Genomic DNA, 23713 nt, shown 5'->3' on the forward strand with positions numbered 1-23713 from the left:
GAGTATGTAGTATTAGTTAATATATTTTACCCCTAAGGGGTGAGAAAATCTCATGGGGAGAAGGGGGTCTATACTCACAGGTCGGCTAAACCACTGTGCTTGGCTAGCATTGAGGAAGATGGAAAACCAAACTGATTTCTGTATCTTATTATTGAGTTTATCAATGTATTTGTATATGCAATCCAAGGTACTTATCTCATATTTAGGCATACACACACTGGGGTCATTGTAGACAGAAGCCAGTTAACCTACCAGCATGTAGTGTGGGAGGAAAACAGCATACCAGGAGGAAACCCACACCCAAAGCCCAGGGAGAACATGTATACTCAATGCAGATAGTGTCCTGACTGGGTTATGAGCCAGGGAGCTGCAAGATATGAGTCCTTCCCTTGGATTGCACAGTACAGACACCTCTATGCTGTCTTCATTACAGCTTTACGTGAAGATCTATAAATGTATATTCTTGCTGTAACCACTCCCCACTTACAGCATGTTATAGCTGAGCAGGTACAAAAAGACAAAAATGGAAAAGACATGGCTTCCATGATGAAATAGCGTCTTTATCTGTCCTACATTGCTGCCAATCTGTATGATACCATAAAAGGGAAAGTGGGCACAGACACTGTGAGGTTAATTTACTAAAACTGAAGCGTGCAGAATCTGATGCAGCTGTGCATGGTATCCAATGAGCTTCTAACTTCAGCTTGTTCAATTAAGCTTTGACAAATAACCTGGAAGCTGATTGGTTTCTATGCAGACTTACGCCAGATTTTGCACGCTACAATTTAGTAAATTAACCCCAAATAGTTTCAGCATGGCAGACAACAAAAATCCTAATGGCTGCCCTATGACTGACAGAGATGTAAAAATAATAATAGAATAGATGAAATGCATTCAGCATCTCAAAATGTTAGTGTAATATCCTGCATTGTCTATTCAGAGTTACTTTTTGAACTGGTTTTGCATCTGGTACAATGAAAGCGTTGTTGTAGTGTATTTGTTGGACGAGCAGCCCTTGGCTACCATTATCAAATCAGTAGACCAATACAGAACAGTGAAATTAATCCAAAAATCATTGCCGAGCCACTGCAAACCATATAAACTTTAACTACAACTACCCGTTTTCATTGGTGTGTAACTTGGCCCCAACAGAGGCTTTGAATTAAATTTGGCACAAGTGATGCTCCTTTAAGCCAGAGGAAATTTTCTTAATTAAAGAAAAAACCTCTTTTCATTTTTTTTCTTTTGGGTTTACGGTATAAAATGTTTATTTAAGTTTTCGGGGTATCTTGAAATAGTAAAGGAAATAGACTGGCTGACCTATTCCTTGTAGTTATAAAATGCCATTCCAACATTCATTTAATGCTTATGTTTGTGAAGTTTGTGCTCCTGCCTTTGCGTTGACATCATGACAGCTGGCGGAGGAGAAGGAGAATGGGAGGGGGGACGCTACTGTAAACCTGGTCACTATGGTATGAGATGATCTTCATAACAGGTTTCTCGTCAGTTTTTCCATAAAGCTTTATATGGTAGCAGTTTAATAAATTAATGGAAAGTAAGACACATTTTGAGTCTTTTTTTTAAAGCCCAACCGTGGCCAAAACTTTTCTTTTTGAATGATTGGGGAAGAAAAAATACTTCTGGCAAGCTTACATGGCTGCCTGTGACCCCTTTGGAGCAATTTCACATCAATTCCTGTCCCTGTAACAGCAAAGCAGAATACAAGTAGCAGTTGTCATTGGGACAGGAAGACAAAGATTGCATTAAAGTGATAATAAACCCACAGTTTATTAAGTATTGTTCATCAGGAGATATAATCACTTACTGAGTATGCTACTTCTTTGTCTTTTAATCTCCAGCTACGTATCAGTTTAACCACTTGCCGACCGCCGCACGACGATGTACGTCGACAGAATGGCACGGGCAGGCATAAGGGCTTACATGTACGTCCTTGCCTGCCCGCCGGTCGGGGGCCCGATCGGGCCCCCGCCCGGTGCCTGCGGCGGTCGGTATTCGTTCGGGAGCGATCCCGGACGAGGGGACGGCCATTCATTCATGGCCACCCCCTCGCGATCGCTCCCGACGAATGAAAATGTCCCGTGACATCACTTCCTCTCCTGTAATGTAAACACAGGAGAGGAAGTGATGTATTCTCTCCTCCGTGTCGGTATTTTTCGTTCCGGCACCGAGGAGAGAGCATCGGTGAGTTGCACAAGCACTACACTACACAGTAGAACATGCCAGGCACACTCACACCCCCCCTTTACCCCCCGATCACCCCCCAATTACCCCTGCCCCCCCAGTCACAGTGACACCAATTGCTTTTTTTTTTGCATTGGTGTCATTTGTGACTGTAATAACTGTTAGGGCAGTTAGGGTTAGCCCCCTTTAGTTCTAATGTGCCCCCTAACCCCCCCAATAAAGGTTTAACCCCGTGATCACCCCCCCTCGCCAGTGTCACTAAGGCTGGGTTCACATTGCAGCGGTTTATGAGAACGAATGTGATTCGCACCGCACTGCAGTGCAAATCACATCCGATCTCTGTGCGATTCGAGTTCAGCCATACAGATAGTATGGCTGAATTCGTGTCGCACCTGCCGCACCCGCCGCAAATTCGCACGGGACCCTTTTTTTGGCCCGCAGCAGAATCGGATCGCATGGGTGTTCACACCATGCGATCCGAGTTTGCAGATCGCACTGCGATATGCGAACTGATCTGGGGGTGTCATTAACATTTCACTGACACTCCCAGCAGTTCGCATAGGGCAGTGTGAACTGCCGCCGGGAGGCATGCGATGCGGGAACCCGCCGCGGATTCATGGCGTTCCCGCATCGCTCCAATGTGAACCCAGCCTAATAAGCGATCATTTTTCTGATCGCTGTATTAGTGTCACAGGTGACGCTAGTTAGGCAGGTAGGTATTTAGGTTCGCCGCAGCTTTTTATAGCGCCAGGGACCCCCATATACTACCGCATAAAGCCCCCTGATTTCCCCCTAGTTAACCCTTTCACCAGTGATCACCATATAACTGTTACAGGTGACGCTGGTTGGTTAGTTATTTTTTTATAGTTTCAGGGCACCCGCCATTTATTACCTAATAAAGGTTTAACCCCCTGATCACCCGGCGGGTGTCATTTGTGACTGTAATAACTGTTAGGGCAGTTAGGGTTAGCCCCCTTTAGTTCTAAGGTACCCCCCTAACCCCCCCAATAAAGGTTTAACCCCGTGATCACCCCCCGTCGCCAGTGTCACTAAGGCTGGGTTCACATTGCAGCGGTTTATGAGAACGGATGTGATTCGCACCGCACTGCAGTGCAAATCACATCCGATCTCTGTGCGATTGGAGTTCAGCCATACAGATAGTATGGCTGAATTCGTGTCGCACCCACCGCAAACTCGCACGGGACCCTTTTTTTGGTCCGCAGCAGAATCGGATCGCATGGGTGTTCACACCATGCGATCCGAGTTTGCAGATCGCACTGCGATATGCGAACTGATCTGGGGGTGTCATTAACATTTCACTGACACTCCCAGCAGTTCGCATAGGGCAGTGTGAACTGCCGCCGGGAGGCATGTGATGCGGGAACCCGCCGCGCATTAGTGGCGTTCCCACATCGCTCCAGTGTGAACCCAGCCTAATAAGCGATCGTTTTTCTGATCACTGTATTAGTGTCACAGGTGACGCTAGTTAGGCAGGTAGGTATTTAGGTTCGCCGCAGCTTTTTATAGCGCCATGGACCCCCATATACTACCGCATAAAGCCCCCTGATTGCCCCCTAGTTAACCCTTTCACCAGTGATCACCATATAACTGTTACAGGTGACGCTGGTTGGTTAGTTATTTTTTTTATAGTTTCAGGGCACCCGCCATTTATTACCTAGTCTCACTAGTGTACCCCTAAATTTAGGGGTGTCTACTTTCCAAAATGGGGTCATTTGGGGGGGGTTTGTGCCATCTTGGCATTTTATGGCCTTCAAAACTGTAACGCCCTTAGAAAGCCTGAAGGCGGTGCTTGGTTTTCGGGGCCCCGTACGTGGCTAGGCTCCCAAAAAGTCCCACATATGTGGTATCCCCGTACTCAGGAGAAGCAGCAGAATTTATTTTGGGGTGTCATTTCACATATGCCCATGGAATGCGTGAGCAATATATCATTTAGTGACAACTTTGTGTTAAAAAAAAAAAAAAAAGTTTGTAATTTTCCCGCAACTTGTGGCAAAATATAAAATATTCCATGGACTCAACATGCCTCTCAGCAAATAGCTTGGGGTGTCTACTTTCTAAAATGGGGTCATTTGTGGGGGTTTTGTGCCATCTTGGCATTTTATGGCCTTCAAAACTGTAATAGGTAGTGAGGAGTGAAGTCAAATATTTACGCCCTTAGAAAACCTGAAGGCGGTTCTTGGCTTTCGGGGCCCCGTACGCGGCTAGGCTCCCAAAAAGTCCCACATATGTGGTATCCTCGTACTCAGGAGAAGCAGCAGAATTTATTTTGGGGTGTCATTTCACATATGCCCATAGCATGTGTGAGCAATATATCATTTAGTGACAACTTTGTGAAAAAAAAATAAAAAAAAATTAAAGTTTGTAATTTTCCCGCAACTTGTGGCAAAATATAAAATATTCCATGGACTCAAAATGCCTCTCAGCAAATAGCTTGGGGTGTCTACTTTCTAAAATGGGGTCATTTGTGGGGGTTTTGTGCCATCTTGGCATTTTATGGCCTTCAAAACTGTAATAGGTAGTGAGGCGTGAAATCAAAAATTTACGCCCTTAGAAAGCCTGAAGGCGGTGCTTGGTTTTCGGGGCCCCGTACGCGGCTAGGCTCCCAAAAAGTCCCACACATGTGGTATCCCCGTACTCAGGAGAAGCAGCAGAATTTATTTTGGGGTGTCATTTCACATATGCCCATAGCATGTGTGAGCAATATATCATTTAGTGACAACTTTGTGTAAAAAAAAAATAATAATTTTTTTTTGTCATTATTCAATCGCTTGAGGCAAAAAAATAAAATATTCAATGGGCTCAACATGCCACTTATCAATTTCCTTGGGGTGTCTACTTTCCAAAATGGGGTCATTTGGGGGGGTTTTGTACTGCCCTGCCATTTTAGCACCTCAAGAACTGAGATAGGCAGTCGTAAACTAAAAGCTGCGTAAATTCCAGAAAACGTACCTTAGTTTGTAGATGTGACAACTTTTGCGCAAACCAATAAATATACAATTATTGACTTTTTTTTTACCAAAGACATGTGGCTGAATACATTTTTGCCTAAATGTCTGACAAAAATTGAGTTTATTGGATTTTTCTAATAACAAAAAGTAGAAAATATCATTTTTTTTCAAAATTTGCGGTCTTTTTACGTTTATATCGCAAAAAATAAAAATTGCAGAGGCAATCGAATACCATCAAAAGAAAGCTATATTTGTGGGAAGAAAAGGACGCAAATTTTGTTTGGGTACAACATTGCATGACCGCGCAATTACCAGTTAAAGCAGCGCAGTGCCAAATTGTAAAAAGACCTCTGGTCATTTACCAGCAAGGTGGTTAAGGTTAAACCTCTTTTCTTCTAATTTTAATGAGTGTCCACGTGTCTTGTTAAACTCCCTTCCGCGAAAAAGCGGGGTCATCAGTACGGTATTTGTCAATTGAAATCATATCCCCTCTCAAGCGTCTCTTCTCCAAAGAGAATAAGTTCAGTGCTCACAACCTTTCTTCGTGACTAATGTCCTTCAGACCCTTTATTAGCTTTGTTGCCCTTCTTTGTACTCACTTCCTTCCTGAGTACTGGTGCCCAGAACTGGACAGCATACCCCAGGTGCGGCCGGACCAGAGTATTGTAGAGTGGGAGAATTATCACTTTATCCCTGGAGTTAATCCTTTTAACCACAAATTGGTCCTCTGCTACATCACTAACCTAGTCTCAAAATACCAACCAAATTGTTCTCCCAAGACCTCCTGCTCTCTAGGTCCCTTGTCACCTCCTCCCATGCTCACATCCAGAACTTCTCCCAAGCTTCTCCCATTCTTGGAATCACTAACCCAATCTTTCTGATTGTCTCCAACTCTATCCACTTTTAGGTGATCCCTGAAAACTTTTCTCTTCAGAGAAGCCTATCCTGCCTCCATATACTACCGCATAAAGCCCCCTGATTGCCCCCTAGTTAACCCTTTCACCAGTGATCACCATATAACTGTTACAGGTGACGCTGGTTGGTTAGTTATTTTTTTTATAGTTTCAGGGCACCCGCCATTTATTACCTAGTCTCACTAGTGTACCCCTAAATTTAGGGGTGTCTACTTTCCAAAATGGGGTCATTTGGGGGGGGTTTGTGCCATCTTGGCATTTTATGGCCTTCAAAACTGTAACGCCCTTAGAAAGCCTGAAGGCGGTGCTTGGTTTTCGGGGCCCCGTACGTGGCTAGGCTCCCAAAAAGTCCCACATATGTGGTATCCCCGTACTCAGGAGAAGCAGCAGAATTTATTTTGGGGTGTCATATATGCCCATGGAATGCGTGAGCAATATATCATTTAGTGACAACTTTGTGTTAAAAAAAAAAAAAAAGTTTGTAATTTTCCCGCAACTTGTGGCAAAATATAAAATATTCCATGGACTCAACATGCCTCTCAGCAAATAGCTTGGGGTGTCTACTTTCTAAAATGGGGTCATTTGTGGGGGTTTTGTGCCATCTTGGCATTTTATGGCCTTCAAAACTGTAATAGGTAGTGAGGAGTGAAGTCAAATATTTACGCCCTTAGAAAACCTGAAGGCGGTTCTTGGTTTTCGGGGCCCCGTACGTGGCTAGGCTCCCAAAAAGTCCCACATATGTGGTATCCCCATACTCAGGAGAAGCAGCAGAATTTATTTTGGGGTGTCATTTCACATATGCCCATAGCATGTGTGAGCAATATATCATTTAGTGACAACTTTGTGAAAAAAAAATAAAAAAAATTAAAGTTTGTAATTTTCCCGCAACTTGTGGCAAAATATAAAATATTCCATGGACTCAAAATGCCTCTCAGCAAATAGCTTGGGGTGTCTACTTTCTAAAATGGGGTCATTTGTGGGGGTTTTGTGCCATCTTGGCATTTTATGGCCTTCAAAACTGTAATAGGTAGTGAGAAGTGAAATCAAAAATTTACGCCCTTAGAAAGCCTGAAGCCCTGCCATTTTAGCACCTCAAGAAATGAGATAGGCAGTCGTAAACTAAAAGCTGCGTAAATTCCAGAAAACGTACCTTAGTTTGTAGATGTGACAACTTTTGCGCAAACCAATAAATATACAATTATTGACTTTTTTTTTACCAAAGACATGTGGCTGAATACATTTTGGCCTAAATGTATGACTAAAATTGAGTTTATTGGATTTTTCTAATAACAAAAAGTAGAAAATATCATTTTTTTTCAAAATTTGCGGTCTTTTTACGTTTATATCGCAAAAAATAAAAATTGCAGAGGCAATCAAATACCATCAAAAGAAAGCTCTATTTGTTATATAAGCATTTCATATTGTGGAAATTGCGTATTGTTTAAAAAACGTCATTCTCATTCTTCTACTCTTTGTAAAAACCTTCAATACAAAAATATTGAAACCGAAATAATGCAGAGGGTTTAAAGCAGAACTTTACCGATTTTTTTATGGCCCTTCTTTCCTGCCTTCTCCCCCCTCCCTCTTACACATCCCAGCCTAGGACAGGATGACATCATTAGACCCCCCCCCCCCCCGCATGCATACATATGCGTATGTGAAACATCTCACAGACTGCCTCCTGAGATGTGTGACAACGCCATTCCAGGAGCCATTTATGATATATTGCTCTTGCATCTCATGCCGCAGGATCTCTGCTGCAGAACTGGGGGAGACCTGCAGTGTGTTTGCTCATGCTCAAGGAATCTGACGCAAACACGTCATGGGGTCTCTGCCAGGTCCTATAGACCTGGTGGGGACTCCCAGCATGTCTGGGTATGCTCCAGATCTCGAAAAGAGAAGACCAAAGATGAATATGGACTTTAAATTGGTAGCCACCAGTAGAACCAAATGAAAAAGCGCACTCGATATAGTAAAAATAGAAATGTATGATATAATCATGTTAAAAATCATAGTAAAACAGACATAGAAAAAGTGTGCCAATGTATATACATGGTATTATGCTGAAAGAATGTGTCCTATGAGAACATGAGGGAACCTGTAGGTATACCCATAGATATGATGGACTCTGTGGTGGAGAAGAGTTCATACATATCAGGGCCCCACAGGGTATAAAGGATAAAGGTACAGAAGGATTGCTATGCATTTCGCTTTGAAGCTTCCTCAGGAGAACCTATTGCTTCAGATCTTCATTACAGATAGTGAAGGGAGAACTTTTGCTTTAAGCAAGATACTGCTGGTCTCCATAATCTAGCAAGTACTTTTCATTTGTTCTTTTTTTTCAGACAGGAACAAGTTTTAGGGATTTTTAATTTTAGAAGGTTTAGGTAGAGTGAAGTCCCTCTTAATTACTACTTTAACTGCAACTAGACAAATCAGTGATAAATTCAAAGGCTCTGAACAATGAGCACTTTTCTTATTGTCCCTCTAATAAATAATCCTGTAATTGTTTAAGAATTGGTAGCGATACAGAAGTCCCCTACAAAAAGCTAAAATAAAACCCAAATGCCTTTTCTGGAGTCCTACCAACCATACTTGATGGCGAACGAAGCAGAGTACAAACAAACACATACTTTGCAGAGCGCGACGCTCATTGTAAACAATATCAAACATTTTGGGAAAACGATTTCCTCAGTGAGTTTTCTGAAAAGAATACGACCTCTGCAGTCAGATTAAATCTGGTATTTATTTTACTGTGCACATGTTTCCAGAGGGAGAGAGTTCAACAGGATGTATAGATTTGTTGAGTTTCGTAAATATCTCTTCTGAGGTGCACAAAGCTCCTTCAGTGGAAGAGTCGGGACAATGGCACTAAAGGGAGTGAGGGTTCACAGATGACCCATAACCTGGCTTAATGTCTTCTGAACAAATTTATTGAGCAGCAGAATTTTACACACATTTTTATTGGGATTGGTTAGGAAAGTCTTTGTGATAAATCAGGTTGATGGTTTGACTCTCAGATGTATGTCTCATGTAAGGTACCCAGTTTCGGTCAAGTCTCTGATTTGAAAATATATTAACCTTTAATGTGCACCTAGAAAGGAACATTACCTGTTGTCATTTTTAATTTAATGTAAAAATGAAAAAAAAAAATATAAAATGCATTAGGCGCTTTCAGGATTTCATGGGGTTACTAGTTGAGAATAAAGGGAAAAAATGCTGAAAAAAAGATAACTAATCAAGCCACCACATCCAAGGGTCCTTTGACATGAGCGTTACATTTGTTTTATCAGTTCAGTCAGGTTTTTCTTTTAAAGAAAAAATTGATCAGTTTACATCACCATTTCATCAGTTTCGTATCAGGTTCTTATCCGTGTCTTATTCGTTTCTCATCAGGTTCTTATCAGTTATTTTTATTTTATTTTTTACACATACTACCAATGCAAAAATTGAGTGTTTGCCTGATTACATCCATTTTTAGTCCGTTACGGTTTTCAATGGATGGATGAAAAACGGACAAACGAAATGCCCGTGTGAAAGAGCCCTAATGGTCTGTTCTCACTGCAATTCCCATGTTTTCCTTGCGTTAAAACAAGTGCATTTAAATTTTATTTCATTTTTAAATATGTTTTTATTCATATATTGAAATGTAATTTTTCGTATAGCATTTTTTTAACTTTCATTTGCATTTCTTTTAGAGTTGCATTGTGTTACTGCGTGTTGTGTAAAAATACAGCCTTCAGTACTTTATTCAATGACACAAGTTCACAATGTGTGAACTTGTGTCATTGGCAAACGTTATTTTTTACTGTCAATACATCGGGAATGTGGTACATTTTTTTTATCCTAATGCATCTGATAGAACGTGACCTAAGGACTAGTACGCCGCAGTGCATTCCATTTTAGTTTTATGGTTTAGGTACACTTTAAAAAGAACCAAAAAGCTCTTTAATTTTTCCTTACCTTTTGACTCTAATGCTTTTCACCAAAATGGTGGAATTTCACAAAAATGTCCTGATTTTTGCCAAGTTATTGGCAAAGCAAAAACGCTCAACTTCACTCACCCCTACTGATTAGCAAAACGACTTATAAATAACAAATGACAGTGACCAGATACAGAAAATCAAAGGTTTTCCTTCTAATTTCAATTTCCATTGTATTGTGTTTCTGGTTTAGCTTTAGAAAGTGCTAAACCAGAGGTCGATCCATTGAATAATGTACAATATATACACTGAAGCCGTTCCCACTGTTGTATTTATAACACTTATCAGCCATTGACAGCCCTTCATCTGGATCACATTTTTTACAGCTGCAGCACAACCTATAGGGAGTGGGAGCTGTCAATCACCATCCAATCAGCCAAGATCATGCAAACAGTGAGACACAGGTTTATTAAGCAGAACAATGATTGCCAGCTGTGCTGCCCAGGAGACTCTGCTCAAGCTGGAGCCATTTAGTTCCACTATTCACCAGCATCATTTTCTGGTAATAGGATTTACTTACCCTGCGTGTTTTCTTGTTGGGAAAGGTGTGTGGCCCAAAATCTCAAACTGTCAGCTTCATTTGACCCTTTTCTGACAAAATTCTAATGGGTATTTTTTTTTATTATTTATATACTTTTTAATATTTATATTGTCAACAATTAGGGAAAATCATAAAGGGCATCTAAGACGCTCCTTAGAATTCCGATGTGCTTCCACATGACAAATGTCAGTGCGGCAACAAATTCATGTACCTGTTGTAGTTATATGAATCTGGGACTTGCATCGACTATGGAAGCGCCATATGTACACTCCAATTCCAGTACAATTACACATTCCTCCCCATCACTGCAACGATCAGACAGCGCAGTGGTGGGGAGTTTTTTTACCAGGGATAGTGAGCCTAATGCCACACACACACGAGCGGACTATCCGGCGGACTTTTCTTTTCAAAAGGAAATCTTAGAAAGAAGTTTTGACTCAAAATTATCTGCCGCAATCTGCCCGTCTGTGTGCTAGTCCACCAGACTTTTGAAATGAACAGACTTGCCCACACAGAGAAAAGTCAGTTCATTTTGAACGTGGCTCCAGGTAGACAGGACTAGCAAAGGAAGTCAATGTCTCCACAGACCCCAACAACCAACGGCCAGGGTTGTCGGGAAGAGGCCCTTGTCCTCATCAACATGGGGAAAAGGTGCTTTGTCCCCATGTTGAGGGCACGCGGCCTGGTATGGCTCAGGAGGAGAGGCGCTCGCTCGTCCCCACTCCGTTTACTGACCGGCCGGGCTGCGTGCTCTGATAAGGGTCTGCTGTGGACTTTGGGGGGACCCGTTTTTTTGGTGTAGGGGTTCCCCTTTAAATCCATACCAGGTGATGGGGCCAGCGAGGTGTTAATCTCGCCGATGGAGGCGGCGACATTCACTTCCTTTGCTAGTCCCGTCTACCTGGAGCCACTGACTTTTCTCCGTGTGTGGGCAAGTCCATTCATTTCAATAGTCTGGTGGACTCCCGCCATAGTCTGGCGGTTTTGTCCGGTCCTAGTTTGCCGAAAAAGTCCGGTCGTGTGTGGGCAGGTCCGCTCATTCGGAAAGTCTGGCGGACCTCCGCTGAAAAGTCCGGCAGGTAGTCTGATCGTATGTACTGGCATAATAGGGATTTACTGGCACCTGTTCCCCATCAGTTCTACTCCCCTTGTGATTGGCAACAGGCAGTGGGTGGATCCTTAGCCTGCTATTGGCTATAGAATACACCCACTGCCCACTGTCAATTACAAGGCAAGCGTCAGGAGTCAGCAGCTGAGATGGCCAGATATACTGTATGTAGCTACACAAGAAAACTGGGACCAAACAATGAATACATCTTTAAAGTGAGATATATATAACAGAATACAATCACACACCAGCAAACAGTAAACATGAACAAACTCCAGTAACAAAATACCTAATTAACCTAACAGAGACCCAACAACTAAGGCCGTCCATACATGGTTCGAATCTCGGGCGGTTCAGAAGGAACCTGCTGAGATTTGAACTGTTAATGGGCAGCCGTGAAGGTACCAAGTCCATTGATCGATTAACTTGGGTACAACCAGCCAGCCGGATCCTCTTGTGATCATCACTAGCGACTATAGAAGCTATAATCACTGTCTTCTCCATAGCGGGGATGGCTTCCCCCGCCGGGAGCAGACAATTGCTCAGCAGGATGGATTCCCCTGTCAGCACGGTCTATGTTGATAGGGGAATCATGTGAATTTATTTCTTGCAACCCATGGTTGCAGGAAAGAAATTTGTACCATATATGGCCTCCCTAACTATATACAACATATATACAAAATGATGGACACAGGTAAAAGGAATACCAGGAATGCAAGGAAGGGGTTATCAATACTGGGTACAGGAACAAGGAGCAGGGGTAAGCAGCAAGGTACAGGATGCAAGGCTAGCTCAGGAGCAGAATAAACGGGTATAAGGATCTGGCACCAAGGTTGGCAATCAAAACTCTGACGTGACGTGTGCTAGTGGGAGAAGCATTTGGAACTGATTACTGGGGCCTGCTGGCATCTAGGAACTACAGCAATCAGCCCAGAACACCCCAGTACCCCCAGCAGGCGATCATGGTCCTAGCAGCCCCCCCTTAAGGAGCAGCCCCTGGATGCTCCATTGTGTCCACTGGTCGGGGTCTGGAAGCTGACTGTGTACCCCACCTCCAGGGTCTGGAGGCTGACTGAGTACCCCGCCGTTGAGGTCTGAAAACTGTCTGGGTTCCGTGCTGGCCAGATCCCTAAGGAGGCACAGCACTGAAAGCTTACTATTCTTTAATGCAGCATACGTCCCAAAGCTGGGACCCTGAAGGTATCCTCAAAGCTTAACACTTTGGTCCATGCAGGTACCCTGACACAAGGGTGTTCCATCATAGCCGGATTTTCTCCATCTCTGTTTACCATGGTATAGTATGCCCTCTTCTTTTAACAGCACTCTTTAAACATCTGAGAACTGAGGAGACCAGTTGGTGGAGTTCATCATTGTTGCCTGATATAGGAGTATAACTGCTCAAAAGTCTTGGGTCTTCTTTGTTGTATTTTTCAATTTAAGAGGCCCCAAATATTTTCAGTTGGTGAAAGCTTGCAGACAGGCCAGTTAAGCACCTGGACTTCTTGACTATGAAGCCATGCTGTTGTCATAGAAAAAAAAAAAATAAGAGTGCCTACAGGGTGCCCAAGCCACAGATTTAAAGTTACTTTTTTTTTTCTTTTCATACCTCACTCTTTTTTATTATGTACCCTTTCATTCATTATTATTTTTGTTAATAAGAACAGAGTTTAAAAAAATTTAATAAAAAAAGCCAGGAGGAAATCCCGGGCCACATGATCTGTTATGCCCTGTACACGCGGTCGGACTTTCCGATGGAAAATGTGCGATCGGATTGTGTTGTCGGAAATCGTGTGTGGGCTCCATTGGACTTTTACCGTCGGAATATCTGACACACAAAGTTTGAGATCTTGTTCTAAACATTTCCAACAACAAAATCAGATCGTTTAAATTCTGATTGTGTGTAGACAATTCCGATGCACAAAGTGCCACGCATGCTCAGAATAAATTACGAGACGAAAGCTATTGGCTACTGGCCTCTTTATAGTCCCATCGTACGCATTGTACGCCACCTCATTCTGAACAATCAGTTTTTCCGACAACTTTGTGCAACCGTGTGTATGCAAGACTTGGGCCAAAATCCGTTGGGAAAAATCTGCCGAATTTTGTCGTCGGAATGTCCGACCGTGTGTACAGGTCATTGAAGTCAAATTATCGCTCTCCTCCAGTAACTGCTGTGCTTTATAAATGTGCTGCCTTCTTTATTTTTTCCTAAGCAGTGGTTTGGTCATACCCACTTTTTAGATGGAACCAGTGATGACCCTTTACTGTCTGTAAGCTTAAAAAATGATATTGAATCCTGTAACAAACAGTAGCAGCCGCTTCTCAGGAATGTTCATGTGTAGATCAATCTTTACCAATGTGTTCTCGTTTTTCCTATCTGCTTGTTATGCCACAATGCTTGCTTTGTGTGTGTGTGTTTTTTTTAAGGTGCTACATTTGTAGGTGATAAAAGTCCAATATGTGTTCTATACATGATAAAATCTTAGTCTCTAATTTCTGGATATCAGACAAGCTGTCCATTACTCCAGCTTTAAGTTTTTCATACCAGGATTCTAACTTGTCATGCAGAAACATTTTTGCAAATTGATGTCATTCATAAAGCCATTTTTACCGTCTGCCCAGATCTCCATCGTCAGTCATGTAAATAAATCTTTCACTTGTCCTGATTCTAAGGCTGATTTTATGTGTGTGTGAAGTGCCTATGCTGAGCATTACGTTTGTCCGGACGTTACCTTCCATCCGTGACTGCTTGCCGGTAATTGTTACTATTAGGATTTTTATACAGTGTGAACATATCTCCATGTTTAAACTGAAGACTCTATAACACATTGTTGATTGAACACTCTATAAGTGTATTGTGATTACAGTCACTTTTCAGAGCTTTGTCTGGTGCACCATGTACAAATAAATCTTCTTTCTCTATTTTTGAGGGTTTAAAATTTTTTTTTAGCATTTATGCTTGTGATCATCTTGCACTTTTGCTAAAAATTTCTAGCAAACTTACTGCACTCTCCTGACTTTCAGTGCATCCTATTGTGTGATTATAGTTTAAAGGCTAAGTTCACCTTTTTTTCTAAAAATCCAGCTCCTCTATGTACAAATATACCATTAATGTAACTCGGTTGCAGAACAATAAACGCTTTCTTTGATTTTGAGAACAAGGCCTTACTTTGGCTGTTGCTATATTTTTACAGCAGAGACTCCCTAGTATAGCTTTGGGATGGCGAAGCCGGTAAGACTAAGGAAGGAGTTTACCAGCTGACCTCATTAGCACACAGCCACCAACTATGTTTTCACAGCATCCCCAGCATCTCTCCACATGTCCATTTGCCTGGCTTCCCCAGCATTCCTTCAGATAGCCTCAGGCTGCATGCCACACCCCCTCGTGCCACATGCAGCCCACAGGATAGATGGTATGTCCTCCTATTATATAATTTTGGTAAATCTAAAGGAGATTTACAAATTAAAACATTTATACACCTAAAATTTCCTAGTTGTGCTTTCAGTGTCATTAATTGTTAACGGCTCACTAGACACAGAAGCAAGACACAGAACACACAAACACAGAAGCAAACACAAATTTTTCCACATGAAAAAATGGGTGACAAATGCAGCACTATGCCAAAATGTCCCATTAGCTAATTTGCCACGTGTAGCGCAGCCCATTGAAATCGACAGGCTTATAAGTTTCACTGGAAAAACGAGCCAAAAAAAAAACATGTACTCCCACTACTATAGGTGGGAATGGGGCCTGACATTAAACTGGTGCTTTTACATAAGAGCAATGAGGCTCCATTTGTATTTGTGTGTTTCCAAATGCCTAGCAAACTGTGTAGAAAAAGCACGCTTTGCCATGCGTTTCAGAAACACACTGCAAATGTGCATCCTGCTTGTGTTGTCATTACATGTTAAAATGTGACGTGTAGTGTTAATTTTGGCAGCAAATTTCGATTTAGTTTTAGTCTTAGTCTTAGGACTAAAATGGCATTTTAGTTTTAGTCCATTTTAGTCTTCTGCAATTGTTTTAGTTTTAGTCGTATTTAGTCGACTAAATCTCCAGTACATTTTAGTTGACTAAAATTGAATGGGTGTAATTAAATTATAATGCATTAGTTAACATTTCTCTACAATTTCCAAACTTATTATATAATGCTGGAGTGAAAAATCTAATATGCTATTATTTATGGTATTGAGATATGAGCATGCACTACAGACCAGTGTTCATTTTGAAGTCAAATTTAAATTTAGTTTTAGTGTTAGTCTTTTGACTAACATTGCATTTTAATTTTAGTCCCATTTTAGTCGTATTTTAGTCATCTCAATTGTTTTAGTTTTAGACGTATTTTAGACGACTAAAATAGTATTCATTTAGTCGACTAAAATGTTTTAGTCGTTTTAGTCGAAGAAATTTACACTGGTGATGTGTATAACTTTACATGACATTGCTAGTGTAATGCTGCTTTGCCAACACCTATTCAGAGCTTTTGTTATTAGTATGGTGATAAAAAAATATGTACTGTCTTCCTGTGCCTTGGTCACTGTCACTGTCACAGCCACCTCCCTCTCTGTCACTCTCCTCTTTCGAAGCACACTGCATTCGTCTCTTCACTCCAATTTCTTTAAGAATAGCCGTGATCTACAGGCCCCCTGGACCAGTATCAACATTTCTTGATGACTTCTCTGCCTGGCTACCCTACTTTCTTTCTTCTGAAATCCCCACAATCATTCTCGGGGACTTCAACATCCCTATTAATACTAACACCTCTGCTCCTTCCAAACTTCTCAGCCTAACCTCCTCCTTTGACCTGAAACAGTGGATACATGATCCTACTCACTCCGAAGGCAATATCCTTGACCTCGTTTTCTCTCACCTTTGCACTCCATGCAACCTCTCTAACTATCCATTCCCTCTCTCTGATCACCACCTTATTAGTTTCACACTCTCCCTCTCCTTCACCTCCTCTCCCTCCAACCGCATTAAAGTTACCCGCAGAAACCTACGTCATCTCAAGCCTTCTCTTCTCTACTCTGCTATTGACAACCTCTACGACAAAATCTCACCCCTATCCTGCACCAACCTAGCCACTTCTGTCTACAACACTTCACTTCTGGCCTCTCTGGACTCACTGGCCCCCCTCACTACACACAGAATTAAGCCCCGACCCCTTCAACCTTGGCAAACAGATGCCACTAGAAGTCTGAAAAAACGTAGTCGTGCTCATGAGCGCCTGTGGCGCAAGACGAAGTCTCAGAGAGATTTCAACCAATATAAATCTGCCCTCCAAAATTACAATTCTAGCCTCCTCTCTGCCAAGCAGAACTATTTTATCACTCTCATCAGCAACCTATCATCCCGTCCCCGTCAACTCTTCTCTACTTTCAACTCTCTACTTCGTCCTCCACCGCCTCCACCCGCCAACTCACTCACTGCCCAGGAGATTGCTAATCACTTCAAACAGAAGATTGATACAATTCGCGTAGAGATTTCTACTGTTCTGATACCCTCCACGCTTTACACATCATGCCCACAGGCACAATCATTACTTCCCTCCTTCAACCCCACCACTATAGACGAAGTTGCTAAACTACTTGGTAATGTCCACTTTACCACCTGCCCTCTGGATCCTGTTCCCTCGCAAATGCTGCGTTCACCCTCTGACTCTATGCTACACTCTGTAACTCACATCTTCAATCTCTCCCTCTCTTCTGGCATCTTCCCCAACTCTCTAAAACATGCACTTGTCAAACCCATACTTAAAAAACCCTCACTGGACCCATCCAATCCAAACAACCTACGTCCCATCTCCTTGCTCCCCTTTTTATCCAAACTACTCGAACGTCTGGTCTACAACCGACTGAGTGACCACCTCGCTGATAATAGCCTTCTTGATCCCCTTCAGTCTGGATTTCGTCCTCAACACTCCACAGAAACTGCTCTCCTAAAACTAACAAACGATCTACTAATGGCCAAAACCAAACGACATTATTCTGTACTCCTCCTCCTGGACCTCTCTGCTGCCTTTGATACGGTTGACCACCCCCTCCTTCTCAAAAAACTCCACACCTTTGGTCTCCGTGACCATACTCTACGATGGTTCTCTTCCTACTTATCCAACAGCACCTTTAGCGTTTCTTACAACTCTACTTCCTCCTCTCCTCTTCCTTTCTCTGTTGGGGTCCCCCAAGGTTCTGTTCTTGGACCACTCCTATTTTCAATCTATACCTCCTCCCTGGGTCAACTGATAGCCTCCCACGGCTTCCAATACCACCTCTATGCTGACGACACCCAAATCTATTTCTCTACCCCTCAGCTCACTCCCTCTGTCTCCTCACGTATCACTAATTTACTATCAGATATATCAGTCTGGATGTCACATCACTTCCTCAAAATCAATCTATCCAAAACCGAACTTATAATTTTTCCTCCCCCATATGCCCCTTCCCCTGATCTCACTGTCAAAATTGATGGCACAACCATAAGCCCATCCCCTCATGCCAAGGTTCTAGGTGTAGTCCTGGACTCTGAACTCTCCTTCAAGCAACACATCCAATCACTGTCCAAATCCTGCCGCCTCAACCTCCGCAACATCTCCAAAATACGCCCCTTTCTAACCAATGAGACAACAAAGCTCTTAATTCACTCGCTGGTCATCTCTCGCCTCGACTACTGCAACTCCCTTCTCATTGGCTTACCTCTACATAGTCTATCACCTCTTCAATCCATTATGAATGCCGCTGCCATACTCATCCACCTTACCAATCGCTCGGTGTCTGCTACTCCTCTCTGTCAATCCCTCCACTGGCTTCCACTCAGCCAAAGAATTAAATTCAAAATACTAACAATTACATACAAAGCCATCCACAACTCGGCCCCCAGCTACATCACTAGCTTAGTCTCTAAATACCAACCTACTCGTCCTCTTCGTTCCTCTCAAGACCTCCTGCTCTCTAGCTCCCTCATCACCTCCTCCCATACTCGCCTCCAGGACTTTTCCAAAGCCTCCCCAATCCTATGGAATGCCCTACCCCAATCTGTCTGCTTATCTCCTACTTTATTAGCTTTTAGACGATCCCTGAAAACACTTCTCTTCAGAGAAGCCTACCCCACCCACACCTAACTGTATTTTCATTTTCTCCATCAGCTCATCCTCCACAGTTATTACCTTTTGTTTCAACTTGACCCTCCCTTCTAGATTGTAAGCTCTAACGAGCAGGGCCCTCTGATCCCTCCTGTACTGAATTGTATTGTAAGTGTACTTTCTGCCCTCATATTGTAAAGCGCTGCGCAAACTGTTGGCGCTATATAAATCCTGAATAATAATAATAATAATAGCTTCATAGTGACAATTCAGGGTGACTAATTTTGACCACTTACAATCTTGACCCATCTGTGCCCCACACTTTGCTGATCCCATAGAGTCCTTCTCCCCTACTGACACCAAGTCCTTGTCAGCTGTCCACCCCAAACTTCAGAAAGCACCATTGCTGATCTGCAGGTGGGCAAGGTGGGCTGCGAGAGGGGATCTTGCAGCACTTTTAGAGGCTGTAGGCTACAATCCAAGGCAGAAAATGCTTGCTGCTGATGCCAAATAGAACTGTTGGAGCAGAAGGAAAGTGAGAGAGCAATGCGAGGAAAAGCTATGTACCAGAACACCCTGAAACAACAGATTTAGAAGCCAGGTGGCAACACTTTACCCAAGCCAGAGGGAACTCCTGGTGGCCCGGAGACCCATTAATATTTTTGAATAGAATTCAATAGACTTCATAAACTAGTCTTGGGATGAAATCTAGAGATTTCATAGATATACGCAGTGGGTGTGAAATTGTTAGTACACATGGGCCAAATGTCAGGCGACATTGACCGGTTCGATAAAAACTGTCCAACATTTGGCCCATGTGTATGGCAGCTGGTCTGCCAGAAGTTGGGCATTTGGCAGCTGACTGGCTCCCGAATGGCTGAGAGAGATGACTGGAGTGTTCTGATGGGGAGGGGGGGGGTCCCCTGTCAGAACACAACAGCTCAGAAGGGGGGACCGCAGTACTAACATTGGATGGTTAGTACAGCGGCTCTGATTGGAGCTGTTATGTTTTGAAAAAACACATGGTGTGTGCTAGCCTTTAGAGTTTTCAGATCAACAGATTACTGGCAAAATAGATTGGTGCCATATGTAAAAAGATGAGCAGGTAGGACTTGATGTCTTTAAGTATCTAAAGATTTGTGTTTGACTGGAGAAGTATTACACAGTACACAGAACTATAATCATTTTGCAATTGTTCTTTATTTGCACCCTAAAAGAAAAGTTGTAGTGGGTCTAAATGTGAACAGGAAGGATTTCTTACCCATCAATCCTATTTAGAGGCCTGTCCACATATGGTCTGTCACTTTGGATTGACGGCTAACCATTTTCCAAAGTATTTTTGTTCATGTTAGTCTCTTCCAAAGCCAAACGCATTGGCCTTTTTTTCTCATGTACAATTTTAAATATTATTTTAATCTTGAAGGATACATAAATGCAAATCCTGGAAAGGCCCGAATTGGCAGTGATAGTGAATCTAAGCCACGGGTGTTAATTCCTCGAACTCAGACTTAGTACAAGAACACTCTTGGAACAGAATTATAAATAGAACCACAGCAGGTTTGAATTAGACACAAGATTAAAGGTGTTCAGACAGGGGGGTAAGTTATTCATGTCAGACATTATGTTTTGGGTTTCTTAAGATTGTAAGTGCAAGAACGGCTGATCTGTGCTATATGTTTATGGTTAGAGTAATTTAAAACTTGACTTATGGTACAATAATATGATCAGTATTTTCATTTTTTACTGTAACCTACACCACCAGAGCCAAAGTAATTTTTTTATGAATCTGAAGTCACCTGCTGTATAGGGGCAAGTGGTGCATATTGATAAGTTTTACATCATCTGGTAGATGCACTGCAAACAAGAGCATTTGTACCAGTTGCAAATGAAATGTGAGCAGCCAATGAACACAGTGTACAGTAGTCTAAAGATCTCTTCTCGTCAGAGTGAAAGACTACCCAAAGCTTGTATAGGGCACCACTCAGAAACCATTGGAAATTCTGGCAAGGGAAGACACCACCAAAAAAAGCTGTCGCAATAACCACTTGCTGTTCCTAGTGATTTCAACATTTTGGAATTCCCATCACTTTCCGTCCAAGTGAAATAGAAATGTGCGACTTGTTTTGTTACAAATAAAATACGGGTGCAATTTGCGTGATTTGGAGACTCGGATACATCACAATAGTAACGAAGTTCAACGAACCCAGATAATTATAATGAAAATATTTCATTTGTATTTATTCGTTTCATTTGGATGACATGATGCAACAGTTTTAGGCTCTTGTTAATGTTTGAAGCATCCAAAATAATGTAACGACATAACGAATAATCAAAATTGATTTGGATCCATTTGTTTTTATGCTAGTCAGCGTGGAGTGAATATTCTAATAAAATTCTTTATATATTGGGGTCAAACTTGAGAGACCATTAGTTTAATTTGTATGTGCGTGGCCCAACAGCTACAGTCAGTTGGCAATGAGAAATGATGAATTCAACCTTTTAACATAACAAATAAATATGTATTAATTCAGGTTCCTTTGTTTTATTTGGATAAATGTGTCTCCCGAAAAAACAAATTAACACTTTAAAACAAATCAAGTCAATCTTCCCAAATGACAAAAGAATAACTGAACTTCTGAAAATACGAAACGATTCAGAACAATGAATATATAGTCTCCAAAAACGAGTCATTCTAATATAACGAATGTGATGAAAGGAAAATGATTTTAAAAAAATGAAACCGAAATCAATTTTTTTTTCTGTCGAGCACTTCTTTAGTGACAAAGACAAAAAGAAAAAGTCATCAATCAAACCTGATAGAGGTTCTTCTAACTTTTTCTCTATCTATCTATCTATCTATCTATCTATCTATCTATCTATCTATCTATCTATCTATCTATCTATCTATCTATCTATCTATCAAAACATTTTAGCTTGAAATACATTTTTTTTTAAAGCTATAATTGTAATATGATGGACCTCATTTATGTATTTTGGGGAAGAACTGTCTCATAAATTGTAAAGCAAAATTTAGAAGTGAATCCATCCATCCTGGGAGCCAGCTGGCACGTTTTAAGATCCATAGATCATGGGCTTCTACTAAAAGCAATATTAAAGGCTTAATGTTAGGACCCAGATAGACTTTGTTAAGTCCCTGGCTACCTGGTGCCTAACATTTGCCCAGTTCTGGATTGCATCCAGTCAAATTCTTCCTAAGATCAAATTGTGTTTTTGCAATGCCATGGGGGTTATTTACTAAAGGCAAATCCACTTTGCACTACAAGTGCAAACTACAAGTGAAAAGTGCACTTGAAATTGCACTGAAAGTGCACTTGGAAGTGCAGTCGCTGTAGATCCGAGGGGGTCATACAAGGAAAATTAAAAACAGCATTTTAGCTTGCACATGATTGGATAATAAAATCAGCAAAGCTTCCCCTCATTTCAGATCTACCCCTCAGATTTACAGCAAGTGCACTTTCAATGCAATTTCAAGTGCACTTTGCACTTTTAGTGCCCCATGTGTGCAATTGAGCAAACAGCCAGGATGATCATACTAAATTATCTAGTAATGTGCTGGAAAATATGTGGCAGACCATTTGATATAATCTGCCTGTTTAAGGTGGTAAGAAATTTGTAGCCTATATTGTTTGTTATAGAAATCGTCTTTGTCACTACACAATTTAAATTATGGAAAAATCATTGGCAATCCTAAAGTGTTTGTAAACCCTAGAAATTAGTAAGATGCTTCCTATCACCATGTAAAGTTTAATTTGCTATATATATTTGCTATATATAAGCTTTGCATATATACTGCATTACAACGTGTCTACAAATATTTATCATTTCTTCCAGCATGTCTTACTGCCTTCTTACTGGTGGTAATGCTAACCATAGGATTCGATTCCTGTGGGAGCCTTGTCAGACCATCATGTGCTCCCCAGCAATCTAACTAAAGGTACACTGTGGTGAATCACAGAGTTCTTGTAGTTCAGTATAGTGATCCTGTCATCATAGGCAGCCACGCCTTCCAGCCCGTCGTTCCCCTTGGGTGGGGGAAAGTGGCTGTGGGGACATGGTTGGAAAAAGAGTCCCCAGCCACTCTCCTTGAAACACTGGAACAGTGAGAATGGTCATGTGACTGCTATACAAGTTTAAAGATATTTAAAAGAATTTAAAAATGTTTTATTAACGTGGCAACATTAGGCAAACATTTTTAACAAGCACAGTAGCAATGGTGTCGAAAGGTTTTGAAAGGCTTTACATATTGAATCACTTTGTCATTAATTATATTTTCAGCTATAGGAAAGGTCCAATCCCAGAGGAAGAGCTGGTGACAGATGAACCATCGCTGAAGTACTTTGATCACGTTCCATCCATGCCGTCCTCACCTGAAGACTCAGATGATGAGATGCTTCCTCCCCACCTCCTAACAGACAGTATTAGCCAGCTAGAAGAATTTGGGAAACACAACAAATGGTATCGGAAACATCACAGAAACCAACATCGGCGGCAATTCAACGATCTCTGGGTCCGACTGGATGACAGGTTTGTAGTACTTATATCTGCAGAACTATGCAAAATTTGGAGTTTTAATACCCTTTATCGGCTAACTGAAGTTATTAAAGATTCCCTAAAGTCTATCTTTAGGCTTAAGTTTAGGCAATTCTAAAATTGGTTCTGAAATCCACATTTTCATACAAAGAGTTACCAGAACTATAAATAATGAATTGCTCTTTTGGTGCCCTCTATTCCTGCACAGCCAGTCAACATGCATTTTTTCAAATTTCATTTGGAAACAGAAATCAGTCCATGGGCTTGTTTTTGTTGTTTTATTGGAGAAAAGAACTTGGATGGGTAATGGAGATTAGGGGATGCCCAACTTGACTCGATTAAAACAACACAAGGACAACTTCCTTC

The 23713-nt window shown here is 41.7% G+C and overlaps 1 protein-coding gene across 1 annotated transcript in view; it reads left to right on the forward strand.

Annotated features, from left to right (window-relative positions):
• Nucleotides 1–23713, forward strand: part of TRABD2B (TraB domain containing 2B) — a 407815-nt gene that overhangs the window by 323409 nt on the left and 60693 nt on the right. Inside the window, exon 6 of the mRNA XM_077450287.1 lies at nt 23093–23341. Within this exon, the coding sequence (XP_077306413.1) occupies nt 23093–23341 (249 nt within the window). The remainder of the gene's footprint in view (nt 1–23092; nt 23342–23713) is intronic.

The sequence above is a fragment of the Lithobates pipiens genome, unplaced genomic scaffold, assembly GCF_037356315.1.
Source record: "Lithobates pipiens isolate NorthernLeopardFrog02 unplaced genomic scaffold, aLitPip1_a1.2 Scaffold_23, whole genome shotgun sequence".
In the NCBI taxonomy this organism is placed as follows: domain Eukaryota; kingdom Metazoa; phylum Chordata; class Amphibia; order Anura; family Ranidae; genus Lithobates; species Lithobates pipiens.